At 44.9% G+C, this 11,098-nt stretch overlaps 3 protein-coding genes and 2 non-coding genes across 5 annotated transcripts; 3 read left to right on the top strand and 2 right to left on the bottom strand.

Moving 5' to 3' along the window:
• Positions 1–2,193: 2,193 nt before the first annotated feature.
• On the top strand, positions 2,194–3,321 carry DL89DRAFT_307028 (uncharacterized protein; the record flags this gene model as incomplete). The annotated part of the gene is made up of 1 exon (XM_040890911.1): positions 2,194–3,321. The coding sequence occupies one exon, from the start codon at positions 2,194–2,196 to the stop codon at positions 3,319–3,321; it is 1,128 nt and encodes a 375-aa protein (XP_040739031.1).
• Positions 3,322–4,217: 896 nt separating this feature from the next.
• DL89DRAFT_307026 (uncharacterized protein) lies at positions 4,218–5,482 on the top strand (the record flags this gene model as incomplete). The annotated part of the gene is made up of 1 exon (XM_040890910.1): positions 4,218–5,482. Exon 1 carries the CDS (start codon positions 4,361–4,363, stop codon positions 5,480–5,482), a length of 1,122 nt encoding a protein of 373 aa, XP_040739030.1. The 5' UTR covers positions 4,218–4,360.
• A 567-nt stretch (positions 5,483–6,049) lies between these two features.
• DL89DRAFT_t231 lies at positions 6,050–6,122 on the bottom strand. Its single transcript has one exon. It is a non-coding gene; the product is annotated as a tRNA-Lys (tRNA).
• Positions 6,123–7,066: 944 nt separating this feature from the next.
• On the top strand, positions 7,067–7,139 carry DL89DRAFT_t232. The gene has a single exon. It is a non-coding gene; the product is annotated as a tRNA-Lys (tRNA).
• Positions 7,140–10,530: 3,391 nt separating this feature from the next.
• On the bottom strand, positions 10,531–11,004 carry DL89DRAFT_298192 (uncharacterized protein; the record flags this gene model as incomplete). Its single annotated transcript, XM_040890779.1, has 1 exon — positions 10,531–11,004. One exon carries the CDS (start codon positions 11,002–11,004, stop codon positions 10,531–10,533), a length of 474 nt encoding a protein of 157 aa, XP_040739029.1.
• Between the last annotated feature and the right edge of the window lie 94 nt (positions 11,005–11,098).

The following is an 11,098-nucleotide window of genomic DNA, read 5'->3' as shown; positions in this document are numbered from 1 at the left end:
GACATAGCGTTGGCCAATGTGTAGGGTGAAGAGTGGATATGAAAGTTGTAAAATGGAATTTGGATAATGGCGAGGAAGCAAAGACGAATCGGAAGCTCGACTCTGCACTGCAGACATTTGCAACAAACTATGAAATTTTTCGCTTGTAACAGCCCCCTACACTCTTCAGCCGCATCCGCTCCATCATCCCTCGCCTCCATGCAATGATTTCTGTGACGTGCAGAATACCCACATGTCAATAAAGGGTGTATTCTCTTTCTGACCTCTGCGATTGCCGTGGGCGCGAATGCACCATGGGTAATTTGTGAAAGCAGATAGGTTCAACGTGGGTATAGCTGGCACAAATACCATTCGTAGATCTATTGGCAAGAGTACATACCTGGAGGTATATTTAGAAGTGGGAATGCTGGGTTTCCGAACCGCAAATTGGTGGGCTGTTTAATGCAAAATGTCCGCATAGGGCAAAAGAGGTGCAATTACAAGGAGTGGCCGGACGCAGTGATCTGCTACAAAAATAAGGAGTGGAAGTACCGTTGGGCTTGAAGCTGGCTGACTGCAAGGATCGTCTTTGTTGATGATTGTTTGGGGAGGAAACTATCCACAGATTCACAAAGGGGGACTGAGCCGGAACAGAACGTGTCGAATTATGAAGAGATCTAAGGTTCGCATGGCAGAGGACTCTTGGCAACGCGTATGCATGCGTAGGATGCATATACCGATGCATGCTTTGGGAGTCGAAGGTGTCCGAATCAAGCAGAGCGAAAACTTTTCCAAACTGAGATTGAGCATTGTTGCCAATCGGCCGATGTGCTAATTATTGGAAATCGACTTGGGAACATGAAGTATTGTCAAAGATCACAGGTAATGTACGGGGGCGTTTCCAAACAAAGTACTGCCTTGGCATCACAATTCTCTGTCTACAATGAGAATGCTACCCACAGTGCATTTTGGCTGTGAACTGCAAGTACTAGATTTGAATTGCAGCCAGCTTGCATCTATGGTATGATGCTGCCAATTGCCTATCGATAATAAGCCGGTTGGTAAAAAATATGTGGGCATATTTTCAAACTTATGTTTGTTACTTGTACTGCGAAATGATTCATACAGACTAGAACGAAGGTTGGTATACATTCAGTAGCGCAATCAGTACCAAGTTATTTCCACATTTGCATTTGTCTGTGGAGCGTGTAGACTCCATATCGAACACATATAAAAGCACACCCTCAAGTACAACACAGCTAGAGGTGCTGCACTAGACAGACCACACTATGTTCAGCTTTTATCAACAAAATAGGTCCTGGACACGCTACACAAGAATGGCTGAGTATACGGTAGAGATGAAAATCGGAAACGCGCACTGGTGGATATGCGGTGTTATGAACGAGGATAATAAAGCACACGACAGATATGCCTAGTCCATCTTACGAACTCTATGGGAATACATCCAGGTGTCAGCCTGACCACATCCAGATTCACTATGGATCCAGATAGTGCATTTGAGGGCAGCGATGCAAGAGACTAAGGGGATGCAGATTTGTTTTGGTGGCGAGTTACCATGGAAGGGTTCTGCCGGGGCTGAAGAAAGGTTTTTTTTTTTCGAGTGTGGGGTGATTGGCGGCATGATTCCGTCCGGAGCCGTTGAGCCGACGAAATGCGGACAGCGATTTGCATCGAAAAAGGTTTTTATCGACTCAGTAAACAGGCAGCGATCCGCTACTCGGGTTCCTGAGCACGCCTCCGCTATTTGGCGCTACTATTATTACCGCCCTTTTCTGCTTCATGTGCCGACCCCAACGTGTCGGGAAACCAAGGCGATAGAGTGGGTATGTGGGCAGCGTGTGGATCAATACAAACAAGGCTCGGCAATGGCGTGTTTGCCGATTCGCTGTGCATGGAGAGAAGCGCTAGAATGGATTCCTGGAGGATTGAATGAAAAGCAGCTGAAAGCGGTGGTACAGAGCCTCGAAAAGGCGCGCATACACACATTGCGTAACACGCTTAATTATCTTGCTCACCACGCTTCATTGCGGAGTGAAAACTGAGTGAGACAGAGGAGGCCAGTACTTAAAGGCAACGGGAGGTTTTCTTCGATGCGACAGAGGCTGCTCCGCGCCCACCGTTTGATACTCTCACATTACCTTCTTCCTATTAATTTCTCACGCCTTTAAACCCCCTTTCTTTCTCGCACACAGAATGTCAGACAACTGGGACCGCTACTACTCACCGACATCTGTGGCAGAGATGCCAGTGTTTTACACTGTACTCGCTGTCAGCCTGACCAATATCCCGATTATCGGATATGCGATACACAATCGTGACTACTTGCCAATTAAGAGCAAGAACGTGTGGATTGTGGCCGGGATTGGGCTTGGCAGCACGATCTTCAACGTGTCGTTCAACATCCTCAACGGAATGATGGGATTTGAAGGCGTGCTCGGCTATTGTCGGTTCTGGACAGCGTGGATGATGAGCACACTGGGGCTTGGTTTGTTCCTGAGCCCAATGAACATGCGGCTGATCATCTACTACCGTGTGTTTGTGAAACGGCGGACACACAGCTACACGCACTTCACTATGGCCAAGTTCCTAAGGCGGTACTGGCCGTTTTTCGTGCTATGGATGCCAGTAGTGGTATCGAGCATTGTGGCATCGGTGCTGCCGGCACATGAGACAGTGCAGCTGGTTGTGGATCACGGACTAAACACCTGCCACAATAACTTTAGTTTCCTGTATTTTATCTTTGCCTACTTTGCGGCGCAGGTGTTTGTGGCGTGGGGACTGTACTTGCGTATGCGCAAGATTGCCAAGGCGTTCAACGAGTTCCAGCTGGCACTGTGGACATTGCTCATTTTCACCGCGATTTTTGTGCTTAATCTGGCGGTTATGTTAGCGCAGGGCACGGTATATCCGTGGGGCCGGATCTTCCTCGCTTTTGCCAACATGGTGCTCTTCAACTCGTACTTTTGGACAATCCTGGGCCCGCCAATCTATGGGCACATTTTCAGACGCGAGGCTACGTTGCGGCGGTTCATGGATGATATGCACGAGGACGGGATTCTGGCACAGAAAGCCCATATTGGAAACGCACACAAGCACCTGTATGGTGTTGAGGATGGCACCGATTCATACGTCAAGCAGTCGGATCTCGGCACCAGTGCGCATGCACCGTATAGCCAGATGCCTACTGCGGTTAACCCTATGGAGAGCAACACCGGTACTGACCAGTACTCCCCGTATATGCAGCGCCTGGCAAGTGCCAGCACCACTAGCATCTCCACGGTTGATGCGGCGGCCCAAAGCCGAGGCCGGCTGATCCTCTGAAAATACTGTATTTAATCCCCGTAGCAATGTAATGTGTCATGTAAACAAAATATATCTGCTTTTAATGACTGGCTGGCAGTTCGAGAATGAATGTTGGTGTATGAGGAAACAGCCTAAGAAATAAAGACGCTGATCTCTGATAGGACGGCATCAAGAAATAGAGGATCGCTAGGGGGTTGGGGATAAGCAGTTCCCAACAGGTTCCATCATGCATTGTTGCACTAGGTGTTGATCCGGGCGGAGGCGGTTACAATATTCCCCGCGCCATGCTTATTGTAAAGGGGTAAAAAGTTGATGACTTTTCCAACAACAGCACCGTCTGAAGTGGCCATTTTATAGCCAATTCGAAAGAGTGTCATAGAAACAATGAACTAGAGAGAAAGGAGAAAGAAGGTCTTAGTGGACAGGAGATTAATCGGTATGACACCTACGGGGAATTGTAGCAGCATTTGCTAGTAATTGACGATGTCTCCTGATCTGGAATGAGGAATACGTCGACCACATAACGTCGATGGGGAAGCTGGTTTTCGACACCATACTGATGGCGTAGTGCAAGCTGGTAGTGCTTTGCCTGAAATATGGTAATGAAGAACAATACTATCCTATCTAGCACTTTCCTTAGTAGCAAGCAAGATATTTATTCGGAGCCGTACAAAGACGGAGCCGGTGCACTCAGAAGTGAGCAGAATCTACGATGCCAAGCAATTGTAACGATCATCATAGTCGGACAAATAGAACGTCCAACAGACCAGCGATCATGGATGACAATCAGGATGCTCGCAAGCTGCTATAGTGAGGACAAGGTTTGTTGTCAAAACAGCTTGCCAAAGTCAGCTAGATACTTCTGTGGGGAAGGGATTGCAAAGGAGTACTCTTATCTCTGCCTATAGCAAAAACATATAAAGAGGATGAGCTGCTCTAGAACAATATCTTGAAAAAATAATCTACTGCATGTTTACACCATTTATCTCCTCTTATTCTTCTTCCATTTCTAATACCTTGCTGCTGATTCTCTTTCTATATACGCTTATTGAGAAGGATGTCGGATAACTGGGAATACATCTATGTACGGACATCATCAGCAGAGATGCCGGTGTTTTATGCAACGATGGGGATGTGTTTGCTGAACGTACCGGTTGTTGGATATGCGATATACAACCGCAACTACTTGCCAATAAAGAGCAAGAATGTCTGGATTTCAGCAGGGATGGGACTCGGCATGACGATGTTTTGCGTTTCGTTCAATATTATCAGTGGGATGATGGGGTTTGAAGGAGCGCTTGGTATGTGTCGGTTCTGGACAACATGGATGATGACTGTGTTTGGGTTGGCACTATTCCAGAGCCTGATAAATATGCGCCTAATCGTATACTACCGTGTATTTATCACACAGCAGACACACAGCTACAAGCAGTTTACGATCCGAAAGTTCCTGCGGAGGTACTGGCCGTTCTTTGCCATGTGGTTACCAATGGTGATTACTGCGATCGTTGCATTTATTCTACCAGCACGGCTCACGGTGGAACTTGTGGTGGATCACGGGCTCAACGCATGCCACAACAACTTTAGCTTCCTTTACTTTATTATTGCGTACATTGTCGCGCAGGACATTGTCGCGTGGGTTCTGTATTTCCGGATGCGATCGGTGGCAAAGGCATTCAACGAGTTCAAACTTGCGCTGGGGACAATTGTATTATTTACTGCATTTGTGGTACTTATCACGGCGCTCATGCTTTCGCAGGCTCTCGTATATTCATGGGGGCGCATATTAATTGCTTTTTCCAACGCAATACTGCTGAATTCGTACTTCCTCCTGATCTTGTGCCCCCCGATCTATGGACACATGTTCAACCGCGAGGAATGTATGCGACGGTTCATGGATGAAATGCATCAAGATGGGATTGTTGCACAGCAGGCACGCATCGGAAACGCACACAAGCAGCTGTACGGTATAGAAGAGGGCACAGACTCGTACCTTAAGCAGTCTAACGCAAGCGAAGGTGTACACGCAACATATGGCCAAATGCTTAGTAATGGAAGACATGCAGAAAGTGGAGACAGCACCATCCAGTATTCTGCATATATGCAACAGCTGACAAGCGTCAGCTCCACAAGCATTAACACATCCAGACCCGATGGCCAAAGCCGATATATTCTTTAAGTATATTTTTCTTCTTTGATTGCTGTATAGCAATGAATAAAGATATGCAAGTTACAGATAGTAATCACTATTGCTACCACTTGCTGAAGTGGTTAGACCACTTGTAGAGGATAGTCTGGCCTAAGCTTACAGATACAAAGATATTATCGGAGTACTGATGATTGCTTGGTGTATTTATTTTTTGAGGCAAAGCATAACTGAGACACCAACCCCTATTATTATTTTCCTAGATCACGATGATTACAAAAGCTGGCAAATGTCCTGAAAATCTTGTTGCAGAAGCCGTAAGGATATGGTCTGCACTTGTAACTAGGATGGGGCATGATGCTGAGTATGATATTATTAATGATAGTAAGAGGGTAACAAGAAAAAAAAAAAGTAGACCGGTCAGGACTATTGTGTTGCTAACTGATCTGACAAGTAGCGACCAAGTTAGCTAAAATGCAGATAATCCATGATAGCAATTTATATGGATTGCTATCAGCATTCAGAAAGCAAATTAAATTAAATAGTAAAAGGTGATTAAAAGGATTGTTGAATCCACAGGCAAAAAGTGTGCAAAATATCAGCCCGACGGGGGGGTCGAACCCCCAACCTTGAGATTAAGAGTCTCACGCTCTGCCGATTGAGCTAGCCGGGCTGGATTAACGGATTTAGGTCAGCAACTGAGCTATTCCACCTACGAGTCTAGGTTCCTTAAAAATATAATTGAATATCTGGACTCACTACCATTTCATTAGAGGTCATTCAGAGTTAGTTATCTGCACACCAATTATTTATGCATATTGAAACTACTGGCAATTTCAGTGAAATAAAAATTTCACCCAAACTGCTATTGGCATTTTGGAAAAGTTTTAGTGAACATAATTTCAACCAGAAAGAAAAATCTTTGTATATTAGAGGCTATTCACAAATATAAAAGTTTAAAAAAACTAAATATCTATTATCAGAATAACTAATTAACAAATAAGAAATCAATTACTAGCAGTAGATAAATATTTTAAAATACAGAATGTTTAGCAATGGCCAAAAATATTCTAGCAACTAGATTAACAAATAAACAAAGATGCCAAATATGGTGCTTCTCTGAAACCCCCTTTGGGCATCCTAAAAAATTTCAGTTGATTTCTTGTGACCCAGCCTCTATCTCAGTAGTAGCATATTAATTGTATATTAACTAAATTTTCAGGATGCCAATGGGGTTTTGTAGAAGTACAAAAAAAATAAAAGAATAAAAAGTTTTAAAAGATATAGCTATTTTTTACTTAGTTTAGTGATTGTGAATGACCTCTATTGACTTTTATTACCCAATGATAATTACCTCTAATATACAAAGATTTTTCTTTCTGGTTGAAATTATGTTCACTAAAACTTTTCCAAAAATGCCAATAGCAGTTTGGGTGAAATTTTTATTTCACTGAAATTGCCAGTAGTTTCAATATGCATAAATAATTGGTGTGCAGATAACTAACTCTGAATGACCTCTAATGAAATGGTAGTGAGTCCAGATATTCAATTATATTTTTAAGGAACCTAGACTCGTAGGTGGAATAGCTCAGTTGCTGACCTAAATCCGTTAATCCAGCCCGGCTAGCTCAATCGGCAGAGCGTGAGACTCTTAATCTCAAGGTTGGGGGTTCGACCCCCCCGTCGGGCTGATATTTTGCACACTTTTTGCCTGTGGATTCAACAATCCTTTTAATCACCTTTTACTATTTAATTTAATTTGCTTTCTGAATGCTGATAGCAATCCATATAAATTGCTATCATGGATTATCTGCATTTTAGCTAACTTGGTCGCTACTTGTCAGATCAGTTAGCAACACAATAGTCCTGACCGGTCTACTTTTTTTTTTCTTGTTACCCTCTTACTATCATTAATAATATCATACTCAGCATCATGCCCCATCCTAGTTACAAGTGCAGACCATATCCTTACGGCTTCTGCAACAAGATTTTCAGGACATTTGCCAGCTTTTGTAATCATCGTGATCTAGGAAAATAATAATAGGGGTTGGTGTCTCAGTTATGCTTTGCCTCAAAAAATAAATACACCAAGCAATCATCAGTACTCCGATAATATCTTTGTATCTGTAAGCTTAGGCCAGACTATCCTCTACAAGTGGTCTAACCACTTCAGCAAGTGGTAGCAATAGTGATTACTATCTGTAACTTGCATATCTTTATTCATTGCTATACAGCAATCAAAGAAGAAAAATATACTTAAAGAATATATCGGCTTTGGCCATCGGGTCTGGATGTGTTAATGCTTGTGGAGCTGACGCTTGTCAGCTGTTGCATATATGCAGAATACTGGATGGTGCTGTCTCCACTTTCTGCATGTCTTCCATTACTAAGCATTTGGCCATATGTTGCGTGTACACCTTCGCTTGCGTTAGACTGCTTAAGGTACGAGTCTGTGCCCTCTTCTATACCGTACAGCTGCTTGTGTGCGTTTCCGATGCGTGCCTGCTGTGCAACAATCCCATCTTGATGCATTTCATCCATGAAACCGTCGCATACATTCCTCGCGGTTGAACATGTGTCCATAGATCGGGGGGCACAAGATCAGGAGGAAGTACGAATTCAGCAGTATTGCGTTGGAAAAAGCAATTAATATGCGCCCCCATGAATATACGAGAGCCTGCGAAAGCATGAGCGCCGTGATAAGTACCACAAATGCAGTAAATAATACAATTGTCCCCAGCGCAAGTTTGAACTCGTTGAATGCCTTTGCCACCGATCGCATCCGGAAATACAGAACCCACGCCGACAATGTTCCTGCGCGACAATGTACGCAATAATAAAGTAAAGGAAGCTAAAGTTGTTGTGGCATGCGTTGAGCCCGTGATCCACCACAAGTTCCACCGTGAGGCCGTGCTGGTAGAATAAATGCAACGATCGCAGTAATCACCATTGGTAACCACATGGCAAAGAACGGCCAGTACCTCCGCAGGAACTTTTCGGATCGTAAAACTGCTTGTAGCTGTGTGTCTGCTGTGTGATAAATACACGGTAGTATACGATTAGGCGCATATTTATCAGGCTCTGGAATAGTGCCAACCCAAACACAGTCATCATCCATGTTGTCCAGAACCGGACACATACCAAGCGCTCCTTCAAACCCCATCATCCCCACTGATAATATTGAACGAAACGCAAAACATCGTCATGCCGAGTCCCATCCCTGCTGAAATCCAGACATTTCTTGCTCTTTATTGGCAAGTAGTTGCGGTTGTATATCGCATAATCCAACAAACCCGGTACGTTCAGCAAAACACATCCCCATCGTTGCATAAAACACCGGCATCTCTGCTGATGATGTCCGTACATAGATGTATTCCCAGTTATCCGACATCCTTCTCAATAAGCGTATATAGAAAGAGAATCAGCAGCAAGGTATTAGAAATGGAAGAAGAATAAGAGGAGATAAATGGTGTAAACATGCAGTAGATTATTTTTTCAAGATATTGTTCTAGAGCAGCTCATCCTCTTTATATGTTTTTGCTATAGGCAGAGATAAGAGTACTCCTTTGCAATCCCTTCCCCACAGAAGTATCTAGCTGACTTTGGCAAGCTGTTTTTGACAACAAACCTTGTCCTCACTATAGCAGCTTGCGAGCATCCTGATTGTCATCCATGATCGCTGGTCTGTTGGACGTTCTATTTGTCCGACTATGATGATCGTTACAATTGCTTGGCATCGTAGATTCTGCTCACTTCTGAGTGCACCGCTCCGTCTTTGTACGGCTCCGAATAAATATCTTGCTTGCTTACTAAGGAAAGTGCTAGATAGGATAGTATTGTTCTTCATTACCATATTTCAGGCAAAGCACTACCAGCTTGCACTACGCCATCAGTATGGTGTCGAAAACCAGCTTCCCCATCGACGTTATGTGGTCGACGTATTCCTCATTCCAGATCCAGGAGACATCGTCAATTACTAGCAAATGCTGCTACAATTCCCCGTAGGTGTCATACCGATTAATCTCCTGTCCACTAAGACCTTCTTTCTCCTTTCTCTCTAGTTCATTGTTTCTATGGACACTCTTTCGAATTGGCTATAAAAATGGCCACTTCAGACGGTGCTGTTGTTGGAAAAGTCATCAACTTTTTACCCCTTTACAATAAGCATGGCGCGGGGAATATTGTAACCGCCTCCGCCCGGATCAAACACCTAGTGCAACAATGCATGATGGAACCTGTTGGGAACTGCTTATCCCCAACCCCCTAGCGATCCTCTATTTCTTGATGCCGTCCTATCAGAGATCAGCGTCTTTATTTCTTAGGCTGTTTTCCTCATACACCAACATTCATTCTCGAACTGCCAGCCCAAGTCATTAAAAGCAGATATATTTTGTTTACATGACACATTACATTGCTACGGGATTAAATACAGTATTTTCAGAGGGATCAGCCGGCCTCGGCTTTGGGCCGCCGCATCAACCGTGGAGATGCTAGTGGTGCTGGCACTTGCCAGGGCGCTGCATATACGGGGAGTACTGGTCAGTAACCGGTGTTGCTCTCCATAGGGTTAACCGCAGTAGGCATCTGGCTATACGGTGCATGCGCACTGGTGCCGAGATCCGACTGCTTGACGTATGAATGGTGCCATCCTCAACACCATACAGGCTTGTGTGCGTTTCCAATATGGGCTTTCTGTGCCAGAATCCCGTCCTCGTGCATATCATCCATGAACCGCCGCAACGTAGCCTCGCGTCTGAAAATGTGCCATAGATTGGCGGGCCCAGGATTGTCCAAAATACGAGTTGAAGAGCACCATGTTGGCAAAAGCGAGGAAGATCCGCCCCACGGATATACCGTGCCCTGCGCTAACATAACCGCCAGATTAAGCACAAAAATCGCGGTGAAAATGAGCAATGTCCACAGTGCCAGCGGAACTCGTTGAACGCCTTGGCAATCTTGCGCATACGCAAGTACAGTCCCCACGCCACAACACCTGCGCGCAAAGTAGGCAAAGATAAAATACAGGAAACTAAAGTTGTGTGGCAGGTGTTTAGTCCGTGATCCACAACCAGCTGCACTGTCTATGCCGGCAGCACCGATGCCACAATGCTCGATACCACTACTGGCATCCATAGCACGAAAAACGGCCAGTACCGCCTTAGGAACTTGGCCATAGTGAAGTGCGTGTAGCTGTGTGTCCGCCGTTTCACAAACACACGGTAGTAGATGATCAGCCGCATGTTCATTGGGCTCAGGAACAAACCAAGCCCCAGTGTGCTCATCATCCACGCTGTCCAGAACCGACAATAGCCGAGCACGCCTTCAAATCCCATCATTCCGTTGAGGATGTTGAACGACACGTTGAAGATCGTGCTGCCAAGCCCAATCCCGGCCACAATCCACACGTTCTTGCTCTTAATTGGCAAGTAGTCACGATTGTGTATCGCATATCCGATAATCGGGATATTGGTCAGGCTGACAGCGAGTGCAGTGTAAAACACTGGCATCTCTGCCACAGATGTCGGTGAGTAGTAGCGGTCCCAGTTGTCTGACATTCTGTGTGCGAAAAGAAAGGGGGTTTAAAGGCGTGAGAAATTAATAGGAGAAGGTATGTGAGAGTATCAAACGGTGGGCGCGGAGCAGCCTCTG

This window comes from Linderina pennispora (assembly GCF_002104995.1).
Source record: "Linderina pennispora strain ATCC 12442 chromosome Unknown DL89scaffold_168, whole genome shotgun sequence".
Taxonomy (NCBI): Eukaryota; Fungi; Kickxellomycota; class Kickxellomycetes; order Kickxellales; family Kickxellaceae; genus Linderina; species Linderina pennispora.
Note: the sequence above shows the minus strand (reverse complement) of the source record. Positions and strands in the feature narration are given on the sequence as shown.